Source organism: Mus caroli, chromosome 15, assembly GCF_900094665.2.
Source record: "Mus caroli chromosome 15, CAROLI_EIJ_v1.1, whole genome shotgun sequence".
NCBI classification, from domain to species: Eukaryota; Metazoa; Chordata; class Mammalia; order Rodentia; family Muridae; genus Mus; species Mus caroli.
The window spans coordinates 49,071,368-49,091,301 of NC_034584.1; the positions used below are offsets into that span (position 1 = coordinate 49,071,368).

The following is a 19,934-nucleotide window of genomic DNA, read 5'->3' on the forward strand; positions in this document are numbered from 1 at the left end:
TCGGTTTGGAACACTCGTATTAGGTAACTCATAACTGACTATAACTCCAACCCCAGGGGATCTGACTCCCTTTCTCTGGCTCAACTAGTACTGTATTCACATGCGTGCATGTGCGTGTGCATGTGCGTGTGTGAATGCTCAAGCACATGTGCGCGCACACACACACAAACATACAAACACACACATACACACACATGCTGCATTCACATGCACACACACACAATTAAAAATTCAGTCATCTTAAAGAAGAATATGCTAAAGCTTATGAAAAACACAATTTTAGAAAAAAATCTAGGTAAGTCATAGGGCACCCAACTTTAAAGACAAAAATATCAATAACAGAAAAGTACTAATTCATCCTAAGCCTAAATACTCAATAAGCTCACAGAGAAAAATACCAATCACTCTACAAAGTTGGGAAGACAGAAAATTTTACTGAGAAATAAACATACAAAAATAGAAAGGTGGTCAAAGGAAAAAGTAATTTGGTGACAGGATAGAAAAGTATGTTCTGGAGGTAAATAATTGTGATTGGTACTAGGAAATAAGTTCATCAATACTGTGCATGAGGCCCAGAAACAAAGCCAAATACATAAGAGTTTGATTTCTTTAAAAACTGCACTTCAAAAAACATCCTCTAGTTTGATATGCGTAACACTTTATGAAATCAGATGATTGCCTGGCCTCTCAGTTTATTGTCTTCTTTCTCCATGTATATAGGTGGATGAAATATATATAATTATATATATTTCATATATACATATATATGTATTAGCAAATATGTTACAAATATAACATATTTGTAAATTCTACATTTAGAAATTATTGGGTTTTGCAGCACATATATATCGTGTTTAAAATCAAGGTGTCCAAAAACAGATATTAAATGACAGTTTTAGATGTACCCATGCCATTTATTTGAATATGTAGTTCATTCTTTAGTCAACTGCCCCTTTAATCAGAGTAATCAGAGGCACCCAGTCCTGGCCTTTATGGCATCAGATCAGTTGACATTAAGCAAACAGATTCACCAGACCATGAGATGTGAAATGCTTTCTCACAGTTGATTCAGGGATGTTGAAATAAATACAAACCACATCAATTCAGTTTTAAAAAATTATGTCTGTTTGCAATGCAGTGTCTTACCTCTGCTCCACAAACCACATTTTTCTGTTGATTTTGGCCAACCTATCAACTGTACACGCCGAGCCATAAGAAACCATGGCAGACAAGAAGGAAAAATAGAAGAAAAAAAAATCTCATAGCAAAATGGAAAAATAATGAAAAACTTGTAATTGAATGAATGTTCTTTGTTTAAGAGTAGTGCTTAGATATTATCATTCCAACCAATGTCTAATAGATTCAAGCAGTGATCACTCCCGTTTAGCTGTGTCTGTAAATAGGCCCAACAACTCTAATGGCTGAGACAATGAACAGAAGTCTTTGTTCATCCTGTCTTGTCTTCTTCATGGCGTCCCAGCCAGTATTTGAAACCTTCTTATTGTCTATGACCCATGTGTGTGGTCCTCACCAAAATCTCTTCCTTGGACCTTTCTTTACCTCTGAAATCCCTGAATGCATCCTAAGCTGGGTTGTAATCGTTCTTTGACCATCCTAGCAAGGTGATTTTGTCAATGTTTTCTTCCAATAACAGTCATTCTCTCACTGTGCCCCTTGCTGTCTTCAGAAAGCATTGAATCCCACTCAACAGTTTGCCTTATCAGGTTTGGTCCTTCTTGCCAAGATTTCCACTGAAGGCAACTGTCAGAACTGCATCTATACTGCAGAGATACATCTCAGGAAAGATGTGCAAGATTGGGCTATCAGCAGCTTCAGTGAGGAGCAAGCTCCTGTGTGAATCAGGAGAAACATGGACCAAAATTCATTCATTCTCCGATAACAGTGGCAAATTAAGCTGAGAATAACAGAAAGGAAAATGAAAAGATGGTCTGAGCCATGTAAGAACTTTTCTAACCTAATAACCCCAAGAAACTTGAGCTGTGGTTCCGAGAGAGAGAGAGAGAGAGAGAGAGAGAGAGAGAGAGAGAGAGAGAGAGAGAGAGAGAGAGAGTCAAACATGATTGGACACACCTTTAGTCCCAGCACTTGGGAGGCAGAGGCAGGCCAATCTCTGAATTCAAGCCCAGCATAATCTACAGAGCGAGTTCCAGGACAGCCAGGGCTACTTAGTGAGACCCTACCTCAAAAAAACAAAATCAGTAAATAAACCAACCAAACAGACAGCATCTTGAATGAGAGTAGCCTTTCCTTTCCAGGCTCTGCTCCAGCCCATCTCCCCACTGTCAGAACAAGCATAGCCCTGGTCATTCTACAAGTCACCCTCTATAAACTGGCTTTTTAAAATATTCCTCACCAGGGTCTGTAGCCTTCTCCCTACCTCCAGCCGAAGGATAGATTGTTTTTGTTTTTTATTTTGCTTTCTTTCTGGGGAGTTTTATTTATGATTGTCCTATCCATGAGGGTGCCATGCATGTGTGCAGATACACATGCCCATGCATGTGGGCAGATACACATGTGGTGGCACACATGTACAAGTCAGATGAAAACTTTATGAAGCTGGCTCTCTCCATGCTTAAGTGGAAAGCACCTTCCCCTCTGAGGCATCGCCCTAGCCCTAGACCTTTTGAAGACTTGTCTTTATATTAGAGCTGATCCAATGCCAAATATGGAAAGGGCCTTTCATGACATTCCCCAGATTTTCAATGTAGACCCTCCTTTATTTGACCCCAATCAGAGGAACTGAGCACTTCAGTTCTGTAAGTCTCCGAGAGAAGGAAAACAACATGGCAGCAAACTGTTGCCACCTCATAGTTTCCACTGTTGCCAAGGCAGCCATGAAAATCACAGAATAAGGATGATGAAAAAGCAAGCCAACAAAAAGCGCCTACAAGTACTGGGTGAGACAAGAGGACACGCGGTGGAGGCACTTGCAGGCACTCCTACGACATTCAAATTATAAGCTGTCTCCAAGCTATAACATTGTAGGCTAGAGAGATGGCTCAGAGGTTAAGAATACTGGCTGTTCTTCCAGGGGTCCTGAGTTCAATTCCCAGCAGAATACTGGATGCATAATAAGTAAATTAACTATTTTTTTTAAGCTACATTTTCACAGGACCCTATTTTCTTTTAGATATGAAATCTGTTCTTTAAATTTAAAAAGCAAACTTTTTTTCTATATAAATCATTCCGGAGGGACTTTGAATTTTAAAATGTATATACACAATCCACAGCGTTCTGTCTCACCAAAGTATAATTTCATGGTTTAACCAAACACAAATGTAAATTATAATCTCTTTCTTTCAAATCTGCAATTCAGATAGGAATGGGTGAGATTATTTCAAATTGTTAAGTAAAACCCTTTTTCTAGGATATTTATTTTGCTGTGCACACAGAGACAGAGACAGAGACAGAGACAGAGACAGAGACAGAGAATGAACGTGAGCGAGTTGTAAACCTCTGGTATTGTCTGTTCTGCAGACATATAAAACCCACAGACTACTGACAATTTAATTGGAGTATTGGGAAGAGCCTAACTGATGACAGGGGCCGTCATCAAAGCCGACTCTATCCTATACTCTTAATCATATTTTTCTCCACATCTTCTTGTTAAGTGGAAAGTTCAAAACTGGAAGATGGCCAGTCAGGGTGGTGATATTTAAATTTTCAAGTGTTTTAGCCTAGCCTAAAGCTGGACGAACTTAAGTTTCTTCTACCAGGTTGGTCCCACTGGCAGAGTTGCATGCCGGTCCCTATCAATCACTGCCTTCTATTCTTGGTGCTCAGCCCAAAGTGTCTGCTGAAAACAAAGCCCTGAAATGGATGGTGACTATTCTTATGCCGGCTTCTTCTCTCAAAAGCATAAAAAACAGTTACCCTTCTGTCTTCTGTCCAGTCTCAAGTTTAACCTGCAAAGACTTGGAGCTTGTGGACAGCATTCAGAATGCCACTCGACCACTCGGCCACTCCGCCACTCCACCACTCCGCCACTCCGCCAGAAGCTGGAATGCTTCCACCTCCCTCTTTTGGAATACCAAATTCATTCATTCTCATTGTCCTTTCTTGACTTAGCTGCCCCCACCCTTTTTCTGAGGGCTTTCACATCATCCCTTAGCAAGCACGAGTTTATACACAGATCTCTGTGGCAGATTTCACTGCTTCCTAAGTATAGAACTTTCTAGTCTCCCCTCTTCATAGCTGCTGGGCCAGATCTCGGGGGTTGGGGGAGATGTGCTCTAGAGGTAGGGGAGAGAGACAGAGACTGGCAGAAATGGATAAAGGGGTCCACCTGGCAAGTTGTCAAACACCTGCCCTCAGGAAACACTCTGTCAATAAACACAATATATTCATATGTAGAAAGACTTCACCAACTACAGGAAAACAGAATTCTGTCATTTAAATGGAAACTTAACATTTTAAAATTAATCTCTAGACCCTTTAAATAGCTCTCAATGTAGTTAATTACATAAATCTGAATAATTTGCAAACCTGCCAGCAAACAAGAACCTTGTCACTTCCAATCAGGTACTATTTGTTGACTATCAACTACAAATGTAGATACCAGCCCCATCCCAAACAGAGTGCAAAAGCTTAATCAGACACCTTCTCTGACTCACATTCAGAACGCAGACGCTTCGTCATCCACCTTCTCCGACGTACATTATGCTCAGTGGCATTTTGCTATAAAAATCTATCTTCTAATTGAAGAATCAAACTGGTACCTTGCCTGTCAGCCAGCTGCGGTGCAGCTAAGATTTTAGAACTTCACAACACAACTGCGCTATTTATCTGACTAACCGAAGGAGGTTATTTGTTGGATTCGATTGGTTGATACAGGGTCTCTCAGTGTAGTCCAGAAGAGCCTCAAAGTTGCGACCTTCCTGTCTCAGGCTCCCTACTCTTGGAATTAGAACCATTAGCTAAGTTAATTATAGCCATTAACTAAGTACTACATTCGTTAGGAAAGCACTAACTTAAGTAATTAAAGAGTCTTCTAATTTTATAGAGGCTATAATTTTGGGTGTTGCCTTCCAATCACAATTTTGAAAGATTGGTTAATTTTTATCAGTTTAAAAATCTTGTGATTTTATGGGATTCTTTTGTGTGTGTGTCTGTCTGTCTGTCTGTCTGCATCTTTATGTTTCACGTACTTTTTCTTTGGCTCTTTTTCTTCTGTTTGTTTTGTCCTATGCTTGTTTGCTTGCTTGTTTTATCTTACTTTATTATTATTATTTAGATGCCTATTTGTTTTCTAAGGAAAAACAGAAATACTGTGGCTTCAGATGGGAGAGGAGGTGGGGAGGATTTAAAAGGAGTTGGGGGAGGGAAACCATAATTGGAATGTACTGTATGAAAAAAATCTATTTTCAATAAAAGAAAAATCAAGGAAAAAAAAAACAAAAAAAAATGTTGAACAAAGCACTCTGAAGTTTCAGATATAGAAACATTATCGAGAATTCTCAGCTGTATTAAAAAAATGGAGAAATCACCACCCTGAGCCCCATTCCACAGTCAACTGTAAACCCAATGGCGTCACTGAGTCCTAACTCAGGCGACCTCATTCCATTGACTCAAACTCCTCAAATTCTGTGTTCAGTCTAGCACGCAGTCACACCATGCAGTACACTCCATTTGGTCACTGTCCTCACAGAGTGATGGCTGATCATCTCTCAGTTCTAGATCTTCCTGCATTCTGCTGGAATGTGATTGAAAGTGCTCTCAACTGTACACTGAGATTCCTAAAATTATCAAGGAACAAGGGGCTCCTCATCCCTAGCAACCACTTTGCATTTCCCAATAAAGTTGTTAGCTGTGCTCTTCGTCTCGTATTTACCCACAAATTCGTCACTCGTGTGCTCTTAAACTTTCCTTTCAAGCCTATAAAAATGGCGATAAATTAGACCGAGTTATCAAATTTTTATTATCCAAGTATTCCCAAGCTCACACATGCCATGTTGTCAGTCACATGGCTTCTATTTCAAAGAGTGCCCATGGCTACCTGAGGACTGGAAGAGTATTGAAAGACGTATAGCTTCTGTCACGCAGACTCCTGCACAACTCCAGGCATGCCAATTCCATGCGCGTGCCTGAGTGTAGACAACTGCATGCACACACGTTTTCTTTCCATTTTATAGATAAACAGAGTGACCACGTCAGATGTTTAAACAAAGATCTCCAGCTCAACTGCACTTATTGTTCCTTTAAAATGCTATTTCTGCCACCCTGCTGACCTTAGTGTCCCTTTCCCAAACCTTATACCTCACTCTGGTCATTTCACACCTCCTACACATCCCAGGATCTGAAAGAGTTCTCATCCCCCATCCTGCTTCTAGTAGATCATCAGGTCCTAAGAAGAAATCCAGCTAAGAAGTGTACTAGTTAATTAATTATAACTTTCTTTCCATGGTCACAGCCTTGGAGCAGACATCTCAGTTTAAAGTGTACCAATGAGAGTATTCATGCATGCAAATGTTCTCAGCTGTTGCCCAGGAGCCCTGAGGAGCTACCAGGACTAAACAAGAAGTTGGATGCTTTTGAATGGTAGTTCTTGCTCTGGCCACATATAAATGAACAGTCATTGCATTTCTTGTTTGTGAAACACCTGATAGCAGTGAATTTGCAGGATATGTTTAGAGCCCAAGCATGCTGTAATAAATAAATAAATAAATAAATAAATAAATAAATAAATAAATAAATAAAATCCTAGGGTGCTTTCTCTCTTGACTTTTATTTTTTAAAGTGTAGAAAAAGATTCACCCAATGTCCTCTGATGCTAGTTTTGCTAATAGAATCACCTATCACTAGTATTATTTAGGAGATTTCCCTCTTGCAAGTGTAGTTAGCAATTTAAAAAGATAGAAAACCTGTCTACACTCTGCCTTTCCCGATGTCTAAAAGGAATCTTTTGTCTTTTCTACTTAAGCAGAAATGAACCCCAGTGTGTAGACAGCAGGTAAGCTGCATCACAAGAAAGCTTAAGAATAAAAGCCCCGTAAGTCTAGCAAAATCCTAAAACTCGGATATAAACTGTGTGGTGCCCTAAAACGAAGCTTCCCGGAGATGGAGTGAACTATCACTCTACACCCTAAGGCTTCAGATCCTGATTCTATTCACAAGTCAAGAAGCAGTACTCTGTAGTAGGTCTAACGCTATCTAATTGATCAGTAGTACTGTAGACTAGACCAGTTTCCAGAAGTCATATTGACATTACTTGTATTGTATCTATTCCCTACAACACATGGAAGTAATTTATTATATGAGCAGTGTTTTCAGGGACTAATACATTTAATCCATACTTTTCACGTGTTCTGGTAGAGATCACACACATTTAATAGGAGATGAAACAGGATAGAGGAAATGGTTTTTTATTATTTTATTTTTAACACTCTAGAAAATAAAGTCTTCTAAACTGATGCTCATTGCTGAGGGCTGAGACATTACAAGTGACTTGCCTGTGACAGGAGCACTTATTAATATGGACTCAGGGTCCCAGGCTTGTACTTTGATGATCCATATTCCAAAAAAAAAAGTCAAGTTTGAAAATAATGCAGTCATCAAAGAAACAGCATCGATTCCCACCACTATCATTTAAAGAAAGCAGAAAATTGGTTCCTTTTCAGCACAGTGGAAAGACCCGGCCATGGGCTGTCAGAGCTGCATGCTCAGGCCAAGGACCTAGTCCCCTGTCACAATCAGCCTTAGGGAGGGTCAAAAAGAAGGCTTTGAAGACAGTGTTTGCCTCCAATAAAAACAGCCTTCTCTTCTGGCCCAGCAATCCCTCTCCTCTCTCCCCAAAGAAACACAATGCAGTTTTGTCCCTTGGGCTCCCCGGGGCCACAGTTTTTTAAGATCTGTTTTCTTATTCTTTCTCCAAAACACACTGCAGCTCCTTCACCCACATCGCCTACTGTACCTTCAACCTTCTTCTCAAGCCTAGTCAGATAACTTGCCCTGTGGAAGATTCAGTATTCCACTATGCCTCATTTAATAATACACATTTATGGTGGTATAAAGGCAGGTGGTGTTTCATAGCATGCCAATCAAGAAACACAGAGAAACACCTAATTCCCGGGAAGACAGAAGACATACTGTGATGTCAGAGAAAGGGAAGAAAATATTGCCCCCTAGAGTACCTGTCATTTCAAATGCAATTTTTAATTCTGAAACCATCAGCAGCTCCAATTTCCAGGAAATTAACCAAGCCATTGCTTAAGACCAGGTCAACTAGGCCCCCTCAGCCTGCACAAACGTTCCTTTATGAAGCCCCACTCCGCTGGGTACAGCCCACTGCAAAGGAGCCCCATTCACTCCAGCTGTGTTAGTTAAGTCAGCTCCGAAAACTCACCTTGCCTTCTTCCAGAAGGAAACACAGCGAGCACAGATCTCCTCTCTAAACTCTCTAAAGAACTCACCTTGAGGGTTCCCCTAGTCTCAGTAAATCTTAGTCCCAAAGTTATAAATAAATTTCTAGTTTCACTTTAAAAAAAAAAGTTTATTGCCTTTTTTAACTTCCTTTTTTCTCATTCCTAGGAGAGAACTTTCTGATAGCAAATAATGTACTTTACACAACACAGCCGTCTCAACCCTCTGTACCACCACGTGGAACCTGTCAGCCCCATCCTTCTCCAACATTAAAGCGATAACCTATTCTCACCTTAGGCTAAATGTATCGCCCTGAACAGTACTGTTAAAGAAACAAAACTGCTAATAACTGATACTCTTACCTGTGGGAGGTCCTTCATCCCATTCGGCCCTCTTAATTCGACTTGCTGTGAATCCTAAGCAGAGATTGACGCCGATGGCGAAAGTGAATAAGGATATTACCTAAGGGGATAAAGGAGATCAAAGTTGTCAAACACAACTAGATTAGATGCATTCAAAGTGCATGGAAGCAGTTCAGATGACCCTAACAGCCCGAGTCCTGCCAATTCCGAAAGGCGGATGTCTGAATTTGAACAAGGAAAAGAAAAAAGAAAAAAAAATCGAATTCAAATGGCAGTGATCGGAGAGATTCCGCACCTCGCTAGTCACCGTACCATCCTCCTACCTGGTATGACCCGAAACAGCCTTGTCTTGCCATGCCGAGGGATTCTTGGAAAACCTCTGCAGGGTGTTCTCTGCTTGCCCTGAATGCTCTGCTTTCGGGGCTCTGCGTTCAGGCTGTTAACTCCAAGCAATCCCACCTGGGAAGTTGACAGGCGCATCTGATTCGTGCAGAGCTCGATTTCATCACAGTTGGTTCACAAATTGCAACTCTGAGCAGAAGAGGCTTAAGGCAACATCCTTCTTGGCCCCACCCCCCAACCGGCCCCTCCCCTTGAACAGACACTTTCATGTGGTATCCTTTGGCAACCGGAGGACTTCTTGTGTAGCTGTGGCCAATAACAGTGCATGTTCGTTTTTTTTTTTTTTTCTTCCCTCACAAATACATGGTTTGTCAAAAGAGAAACCAAATGTACTTTATCCGATAAAAATGAATCAGAGCTGCCCAGAATTTCCCATCAGCTCGAAGCGTTTGCTATGTAGTTATTTGATGCCCTCAACCCCCCAACTTCAGGGTTTTTTTTTTAAACAAGGTGGGGGGGGGGAGTACAATTTATAAACCAAACAAATCTCTTCACCATTTGTTTATTTTTCTGGCAGTTGGAATGACCCTGTATCTCTATAAATACATTGTCCGCTACATCTGATTCCTTGGGAGCTTCACACAATGGGATCTTCCAAAACTGCAACTCACACGAGAGATAACATTATTTTTCCCTTCATGTTGTTAAATTTTACACTAGTAACTTTTATCAAAATGCTGGGGCTGCCAGCTCAGCTGCATAAAGTCCTCCGGAGTATGAAAAACAGACAAGATCGTTCCAGCCTCTACCCATTCCTGACAAAAGTCAGCTTGTTTGTGGGGTGGGGGTGGGGTAGGAAGCAGGCATAAAGGACAGTAGGGGAGGGAGCTTCATTAGCCTTGAATTTAGCTTGAAAGTGGCAATGGCTGCAAGGATTCCTGTCAAATGCGCATCTCCTTTGAAGAGACTGTCCCGGGAGGCTCTTGTGTGTGTTGAAGCTTCTATCCTAAGCAATTTTGCAACTTGGCAACCACACCAAATTTAGAAGTCTCTAAATCGGAAAGTCGTTTCCATATTATATGCCTTTAGGATTCAAATGAGGGAAGGCTTGTTTTTGGCTTTCCCCTACCGGGGCCCCTTGACGATCATTCTTGCAGAGCACATATGTGCATACGTAAACAAACAGGAACCTTCCAGGCAGCAACTGCTAAAGGAAGCCCCCGTGGCTCTGCTCGCATAAAACCCGATAGCACAAAAGCCAAGAGCTTGTTTATGTGGATCGCAGAGTAAGCCTGGGTTTCATTAGAAACTCTAGAATTTAGTAAACAGCTCATTGAAAAGAAGAAGAAGAGACACTGCCTGACACTCAGTGGCTCTTCTAGGATCCTCTTAGCTTTGGACTCTCGCAGAGGGGGCAGGCTATGAATTTATCTACAAGCCTCTTGCTTTAGTCTGTATGCCAAGCTAAACTGATCTGGAGTTGATTACTGGCTTCTAAAAGATGTTAACCCCATGTAAGGTTTTTCTACTATATATTCCGTCTCGAGATGCAAATCTGCTGTTCTCAGGGAAATCTGTAAACCAAAAGGAAATCATTGGGTCTGCACTGTTATTTCAGTGTACCCTGCATGCTACAGAGGATCTGAAAACAAACAGCCTCCTTTTCTCTCCAGCCTCCCCAGCCTGTAGGTCCCAGAAACTTGAGACTTTCTCTGACATAGAAACCCATCTCTAAGAAAACCTAGGCTCTCCTTGGGAGGAAAAAAAATACAGCTCAGAAACTGAAGATCCTTTTGTATTTTGTTGTTTTATTTTTATGGAAAGCAAATTAGCTGTGCAGGAAAGAGGGGCCACAAAGCATGAGAGCAAGTTGGTCACGTATATCATGATCTGTACAGCACTGGATTACCCATTGATCCAAAAGGATCAAGATGAGCCACTGTTTCTGTGAGCCATTCTGCCAAAGAATTGTATTTTCACCCAGATCATTGTGCATCAGGGACTGGTCAAAGCATGCATACATGAGCATGCACATACCTACATACACATGCATATATACAAATATACACATGCACAGACATACGCATGTACATACGCACGTACAAACACATAAATGTGTACACGTAAACATGCACATACACATATAAGAATATACACAGGTGTCTAAATACATACACACCATCTAGCTATAGTTAAGCAAATTGTGAGTGTGTGTGTTTTATATGTGCATATGTGTATGAAGGTATATGTGCTTTCCATGTGTGGAAGCCACAGAAGGGCTTTGAGTGTCCTTCCTTATTACTCTGTCCCTTATTCTGTTGAAATAGGGAGTCTCACTGAAGCCAGAGCCAGGCTAGCAGCCAGAAGTCCTCAGCAATTCTCATGTCTCCACCCCCAACAGGGCTGCTGGGCAAGACAGAAAGCAAGCAGATTTTTACTACAAGGTAATCATTATAGATTAGGCAGTCAGGGGGATAGCCTTATCTTGGCATCAAATCAACTGTAAAACACAATTAACTCTCATTATCTCAAATAAAGAAAACCCTGAGCCTGGTAATGTAGACAATAGGGCAAAAAAAATCCACCTAAAATACTAGACTACAGTGCAAAATATTTCAAAAGAAATAAAGCTCACCTGTTATTGTGTTTAAGGTTTCGACACACATCGCTGGCTGACTCAATACAGCAAAAAGAATATGGGGGCAAAAAAAAGCTGTAAACGTCCAGTGTGGCTTATGAACCCAGCATATTTCAGAGAACACTGCCCTCTGGCAGAGAAAACCCTAATCCTGTAAACACCTGGTAAGCAACTTGGCCTCAAGAACACTCTAGTCTCCAGCATTATGGCCCATAAGGATCCCCCTGAGGAGCAGGTATTAAAATGTGATATGTATGCCTTGTCCCCAGAGATTCTATTCCACTGGTTCTAAGGGGTAAGAGAAGAAAGGAGACTTTAGGGGACAGACAAGAAGGACACAATGGTTTGTTCTGATACAAGCCATGCAAGGACCACGTTTAGGAAAACATAAGAATAAACGACAGTGACTTGATTATCAGTGCCTCACATGTCGAACGGCTGGACCTAATTCATAACCTAGTTTTAATCTATTACTAATAGTGTTCACTGTTCACTGGACTTTAAGTTTCCATCTCTCAATGACAAGCTGGGGTGCTCCAGCAGGGGTGTATCCAGATGCTGGGAACTTCAGAGCAGTGACTTATTTACTTTGCTGTTTATACAAAGCAGCAGTGTGTTGCTTGATTGCGATACAGGAGTTGCATTTACAGAAATGCACAGTCTATCTTTTCATGAAAGGGTTCTATGGCTCCTTGTTCTCAAGCCCTGACCAAGATAAGAAGGTTTGGGGTGACCCATGAGGTTTGAAAGCTGTGTGACTGACACTTGTCATTCTCACTGCCAATTCTGAAACTGTCTGGAACTCACTAAAACTTTGTCCATGTCCTGTTTGTTTCTCATTATGCTGAACTGCCTTGAGTTGGCTTCGTATCGCTACAACTGTAACTACAACAAAACACCATGAACACTAGAAAATAGCACTCCTGTGCATTTCCCCCTAATCTAGTTGAAAAGTCATGATGTCTTGTCTTTTAAATTCTGTTTTGGCTGAGGACAACTAGAAAATTCAGAATTCGCAAAATGAACAACAGTCTTTGTTTCCCAACCTAATGGGCAGAATGCTTTGACAGCTAAAAGAATAACAAGCTGGCTCACTGCTTCCACAGTTCTGGACTGCAGATGGGACTTAAGATGCTAAGTTGCAAGAGTGAGGTTTTAGGAATAATGTATGTTCCAGGCATTAACCAGTAGAGAAAAGGCAAGCTTCAATATAAATGCCAAGAGGGCTTGTTCTCTTAATTAGCACACAATTTAAAGCTGAAATCAATACCGTCATGTTTCTCAGAGGATTTAATTTATGTTGTAACTATGTGTTGCACAGACTGTGTATGTGTTATACATCTAACAAGAATCGCACACACATGATCTGTGAGTAACCGTTCATCATTCAATATTCACTAGTTCTTATGTGTACTAAGCAGTGTTCTCAGTACACAGGAAGGTGAACCAGACATCAGCTATGTCCTCTTCATTCAACTAGATGCAGAGGTAAGTGTAAAATAAAACCTGTGGTCTTTGCAGACATATAGAAGTCGGTGATCTTTTGAGAAGTCAGAATTTAGGCTTCATCTAGTTAAGAGGGCTCACAGAAGACTTAGTAGAGTCAATTGAGCTGTGATTTGAAGGGTAGGGGCAATGGATCAGATTCAGAGAGTAGGAAGAATTCTAGGCAGAGGGAACACAATGTGTAAAAGTTATATGTAGGATGAAGGTAAAATTGATGAAGACCAAAAACCAGCCAGCTTAAATGAGGTTTGGAGAACCAGAGTGGGCAGAAGTGAAGCCAGAGTGCAGAGGTTAAGGCAGGCCAGTCATGTGGCCTTTCAAAGGTAGCCATAATGGCTTTCATTATCTTTATCCTTAAAGCAACAGAAAGCCCTTAGAAGGCTTAAGAAGGTAGGGGTTTAATCAGATTTTAAAGCTAATCTCTTTCAAGTGTGAATACAATTTGCAAGGAATCAAGAATGGATACAATCATTGGGCTTAAAAGAATGACATTCAGCCAGCACCAGGGAGTCCCTGGTTGGTGTGGACAGGAAGAAAGGGTAGGAGTAAGGGGAAAGATCTAGAAATAAACCAGATGGGAGAGTTGAAGGGCTAGTGAGTTTTAAGGATGACTTTGGAGTTAACGAATACTTATCAATTACCATGACCACATATCATCTTAGGAAAGTCTCTTATTGTGTTTGCATTGAAATATGTAAATCTGTCTAAATGGGACACACACACACACACACACACACACAGCTGGGAAGATGGCTCAGTGGGAAATCATGTGCCTCGTGGATATGAGGAATTGCATGTGGAGCCCCAGAACCCACGTAAAAAGCTGGCGTTAGTGATGTGTCTGTGAGTCCAGTGCTCCTCCTAGGAGAGTAGTAGAGAAAAGAGAATCCCCAGAGTCCCATGGGCTGCCCTTGTGTACACAGCACAGAACAAAAAAAGAGACCCTGCTTTAACACCCAAAGTTGTCCTCTGACCTCCATATGTGCATCTTAACAAATATGTACCCATATTCACACCCATGAACACACACACACACACACACACAGAGAGCGGTCTATCAGTTAATGCCTTAGGATTGGTACAAAAAAATAATAATAATAAAGAATACACACAGCTGGTAGTTTTAAAACATTTGTCAAGAATTTTCAAAACCATCTGTGGCTGCTGATGGAGACTAATGTGACCTGAGACCTTGAACATAATAAACTCATAACAAAAGGGGTTTGAAAGAATTAGCCTCAGGAAGTAAGTCAGCTTTGTGTCTAACTCTAGTTGATAATAAAACATTTTAAAAGTTAAAAACACTATTTAACTGTTTAGTGTCACCTGCATGTTCAAGAGTCTAGCAAACAGAAAGACTGTGCCCACTCGGGGACCCACAGGAGACCCTTCATCTTAGGTGACTCTGACATTGTGTACCATACCATTCATGGAAAGGGCAGGAAGATGACTACTGGGAATTGTGTCTGGTTTTCTGTTTGTTTTCTTTCAATAGATTTTTATTCTCTCTCTCTCTTTCTTTTTCTTTTTAGAGATTTATTTATTTTTATTATATGTAAGTACACCGTATCTGTCTTCAGACACTCCAGAAGAGGGCGCCAGATCTCATTACGGATGGTTGTGAGCCACCATGTGGTTGCTGGGATTTGAACTTCGGACCTTCGGAAGAGCAGTCGGGTGCTCTTACCCACTGAGCCATCTCACCAACCTCTCTCTCTCTCTCTCTCTCTCTCTCTCTCTCTCTCTCTCTCTCTCTCTCAATTATGTATATTTTAATGTTAGTTCATTTTTCCTTTTTTTTTTTGTGAGACACAGGGTTATTGTTGAAAAAACCAGTTACCTTGGGGGAACAAGACGGCTCACTGAGTAAAGGAGTTTGCCATCCCATGCCAGCTGAAGCTTACTTTTTAGCTCTGGCTGTCCTAGAACTCACTCTATAGACTAGGCTCAAATTCCTAGAGATCTGCCTGCCTCTGCCTCTTGAGTGCTTGGGTTAAAGGTGTGCAGCACCATGTCCAGCTCAATTTTTTGTGTGGTGTGTTGGAGTGGTGGGAGTGGTGGTGCTACTGGTGTGTGTGTGTGTGTGTGTGTGTGTGCATGCCACAGCACAAGTGTGAAGGTTACAGGACAACTTGAAGGAACCTGTGCTTGCCTTCTAACGTGTGGGTCCCAGGGATTCAACTCAGACTATCAGGCTTAGTGGCAAACTCCTTTACTCAGTGAGCCATCTTGTTCCCCCAAGGTAACTGTTTTTTTTTCAACAGTTTCAACATAGGATTAACAATCTCCTTCTAGTATCTTTAAGCAGAAAAAAATGAGGTGCAAAGAGTATGTGACATCTCTGAAATGGAGGAGTAAATGACTAAACCAGAGCTAAATACCAGGTCTTCTAAACCAGTGTTGCCACCTGCCACCCCCCACCCACTAGAACCTGACATCTCTCTGTTACACCACACAAGGGGTTCACATCCAAAATCCAGCTACCTAAAGAACCAGCTTTAGAATCACTTGCTCTATTGGAATACTTGCTTGCCTTGTTCCTAATCAGGTATCATATCTAGAGACTTGATTCATTGAATACAACTATTTCCATCATTTCTTGGAGCTTGCTGAGTGCTATCAGTGTTTAAGTTCCCTTCTTCTATGGCAACATTTCTTTGTGTCCCTCATCTTCCTTGAGACATACCTTAGGAGGTCCAATCATAATTTCTTCTGCTGTTTTCCATCTCCTTCACGTATCATTTCATTGACCAAATCTGTGACTCAACCCTACAAATTACCCAGACAGTCCTAGATATGATACATAGTTGACAAACTTCCTCTGAAACTTAAAGCCTTCTCACTGCCTCTTTTCATAGCAGGTCTTGAAGTGTGATTCTTGGACCAGCAGAGTCAGAATGTCCTGGAAACTTACGAGGACACCCATCCTTGAAGCCTACCTCAGATCAACTGACTCAGGAAACTTAGGGCAGAAAGCACATCTGGCTACTCTGGTGGAAGTGTGAGAACCTCTGACACCCAACTCCTCACCAGGCACATAGCACCCTAACACCCACCCATCAAGACTGCAGTCTCTGGATTCAGTTCGAAACTCTTGCCCTGCTTAACTGTGAGGCCTTATGTGACCTCCATACTCCTCTATCCCTAGACTCAGTTTTCCCATGAGTATCCATCTCAGGATTCTTCAGAGTATTATGCCAAGTAATCCATGCAAATCACCAAACACAATGCCTGTTATTATTAACACAAATAATGCTTAATAAATGGTAATTTTCTTAATAAGAAAAATGCTTGCTATTTCTTGATTAAGTTGTGTTCTTGCACACCTCTATTTCTTAATACAGGTTGCTGCTTTGCCCTCGAATGGCCTCGTCACTTAATCTCCCTGGTAAAGCCTAATATATTTATGAAAACGAGTCACATGACACTATGACCTGCCCTGACCTACTCATCCAATGGACAGCAATGGGTTTCCCTCACTCTCTTCTTGGATTTTCTTGAACTTCTCACACAGCTCTAGCCCTTGTAGGACTTCAGATGCAAAGATCTGGTATCCACACACCTCCCACAGCTCTGCAGCCTGCCTGCGATGTAACAGGCAAATGATAATGCACTGATGAATGAACCACTGGGCACCAAGAACCTCTCATTACAGTTCTCACTCTGTTACTGTAAATTCTAGTTTATTGATCTGCAAAACAAGTTTGTTGGACTATCGTGATAGATTTTGGCTGTTCCCAAAAAACAATTAGACTTTCTTATTAAGATGAAACAAATAATGAGGACTAAATCTGGAGCTGCCTAACTTGAGATAAGGATGGGGAGCCAGGATTTCCTCTTACCAGCCAGCTCTCTCACCCTGTGACACCTCCTCAGGTTCTTGATCGAGTAACAAGTGTAAGTTGAAAAAGCAAACAAAGGAAATCAATATGTTATCTCCATTATTCAAATGTTGTTGTAAACAATCTCTTATCTGAGGTAATCTGATTCCCAAACCCAAGCCCAAATCTCACCCTCCACAGCAGACCTCTCACTGATGACTGGCAGAAACACCTCAGACAACAGCTTCTGTAAGGAGTCCAAGTTCATGTCTGCTTACACGGTTCTGCAGCCCAAGGTCGTCTTCTCACCATGCTCATCCAAATCCTAACTCATAACCATCTCCAAGCCTCAACAACGGCAGGAAAACACACCTCACAGCAGAAGCACCCACTGGGCAACCTTCAAGAACCCAGAGAACCTACCCAGGATAGGTCTTTGCTCTCCAGAGTTTCCTGACTCCCAGGGTTTTCCGTCTGTTTGATTGCTTGTTTTAGTATCTTCTCTCTCATTAGTAAAAGTATAATCCCTCAGAGAACAGGCGAAACAAACAATACAGTAAACAAGCTAAGAATTAGAATTCTAGATTCCAATAGGATCCCAACTCTCAAGATGAGGCTCAGCTTCTCTAAATGACTCACTTCTGTAAAAAGAAAGAGTTCTTGTAACATAATCCCATAGGAAGAACAACAATACCAACCAACCAGACCCCCACCCCCACCCTGCAGAGCTCCCAGGGACTAAACCAGCAACCAAAGAGTACACATGGAGGGACCCATGGTTCTGGCTGCATATGCAGCAGAGGATGACCTTGTTGGGCATCAGAGAGAGGAGAGGCCCTTGGTCCTGTGAAGGCTTGATGCCCCAGTGTAGGGGAATGCAAGGGCGGGGAGATGGGAGTGGGTGGGTGAGTGGGGGAACACCCTCATAGAAGTAGGGGGAAGGGTGGGGGGTTTAAGGGGAGGGGGACTGGAAAGGGGATAACATTTGAAATGTAAATAAAGAAAATATCCAATAAAAAAGATTTATGTGAAGACCAAATTATATAATAGATTAAGCAAGTAACCAAGTGCTTAGAAACATAAGACATGAATGCATTCACTAACCAAGTACCCCGTTCAGAAGAATAAGATCTCCATCACCTCCCCTGACATTCTCAGTGTCCTACCAAGAATTGGACCCAAGATAGGCACTTAGCAGTATTACAGGTTCTAGGGAACATAAGATCAACTTACAATGTTTCAAACCTCCCATTCCACTTTCTCTCAGACCCCAAGAGGTAACGTGCAGACCCTGTTTGGCAAAGCTGGGTTGTTTCTAGACACAGCTTTGAAGACATGAGATCAACCCCAGCAGTCAATACTCATGTAGAAAGTGCTACATTGAGTTTCTGCTGAGGAACTGTTTGAGTCCCCAATCTTGGTTTCCTGGAATGCCAAGGCAAGTGTTTCCAGCACAGTGTCTCTCTGGAGAGGAAGCTCAGCTGTCATTCCTATGGTTCCCCTTCTAGCAAGCAAGGGTTTGTGAGACTCAGCAAAGGCAGAGCAGAGGAGAACTTCTCTTCCCTAATGAAGTGGGGGGTGGGGAGGACTACACAGCTAACATCACCGTAACTATTGTTGAAAGACTGGATGACTGCTTTCCCCCAAGATGAGGAACAATGAAAGTGTATGCTCTTTTGCCAATCTCTATTCTATTACCATTTTGCTGCCAAAATGAGGAAGCGAGCACATACCAGTGAGGATGCTCCTGGAAAAACGCCACACCAAGGGAAAGAAGCCTTTACAAAGCCACCTATCGTATTGTCTCATGGGGGGAAAACATCCGCAATAGGAAACAACTTAGAGAATGGGGGTCCAGGGCTGTGAGGCAGTGTAAGAGGGGCTGCTCTCTAATAGGAGCTTGGAGTCACATATAATGAAACACTCTAGAATTGTATAATGGTGTTTGAACATTTCACACTGGAAAGGATATATTGTCATCTGTATGTGTTTATAGGATGATATCATTATGTGGGTCTCCTCACCATCGTGGATTGTTGGCTTATGCTCCATGTGGGCAGTGGGAGGGAGCAGAGACATTGAGTAGAGGGTTCAGAAGCTCTGGAAGTACCTATGGTGAGTAACTAAACCGGGACCAGCAATCAACTCTACCTAGGTTGATTCAAGCCTTATAAAGTTTTTGGGAGATTGAGGGTAGGAACATCCAGGAAGGGCAAAGGCCATTTGCTGGGGGGGGGGGTTAGGGTCCCTGAAATGCCTCATTAGCATGGGGAAGCATTTCAGGAATTTCAGGTGCTAGCTGAACAGGTTTTATCAGAAGAAGGGAAATTGACCCTGTAATCTAATTGAGGCTGCATATCAGGTAGAGGCTTATGTGGGGGTTTAGAATTCTCCAGACAAGGTCAGAGAAGGAAAAGTCCTGTCAATCATGGAGTTTCCTGTATTGAGGTAAGCCCAGAGGCTATCTGGTCATGGTAGACTTCCACCTTTTTTAGTAGAGTTTTCCCACATCTTTAAAACATACACACACACACACACAAAAGCAAACACACATACAAGCCAGTGAAAAAAGAAAATTTCAAAGCATTCTTTCCACAGAGAACCAGCATTAACTGTTCTCTTAGCTCTGAAGTCTACATATTTAAATTCATCTTCAGGCTCAGCCCATTCACCCTGTTTCCCTAACGCCACTCAGGAGGAGTGGAGCCCTTCAACTATGATCTGTACCTCTGTACCTTGTCTGTGAGTGTGGGCCCCGAGGCTCTGTCAGAGCCTTTTCAGCCCCTTCATCAGACCCCATGTTTCATGTGACTGTCAAGGATAGCGGCCTATAAGAGAATTCAGTTCTTGCCCATAACACTTGAACCTTAATGGCAATGAACTATG

At 41.9% G+C, this 19,934-nt stretch overlaps 1 protein-coding gene across 7 annotated transcripts in view; it reads right to left on the reverse strand.

Moving 5' to 3' along the window:
- Enpp2 (ectonucleotide pyrophosphatase/phosphodiesterase 2) overlaps positions 1-19,934 on the reverse strand; it is a 114,111-nt gene that overhangs the window by 72,008 nt on the left and 22,169 nt on the right. For 4 of the 7 annotated variants that reach the window (XM_029469429.1, XM_029469428.1, XM_021182711.2 and 1 more), the window contains exon 2: positions 8,742-8,841. In XM_029469429.1, the coding sequence (XP_029325289.1) occupies positions 8,742-8,841 (100 nt within the window). Of the gene's footprint in view, positions 1-8,741; positions 8,842-9,064; positions 9,273-19,934 lie in introns of those variants that run through there. The other 3 variants (XM_021182712.2, XM_029469431.1, XM_029469430.1) reach the window with 2 other exon arrangements.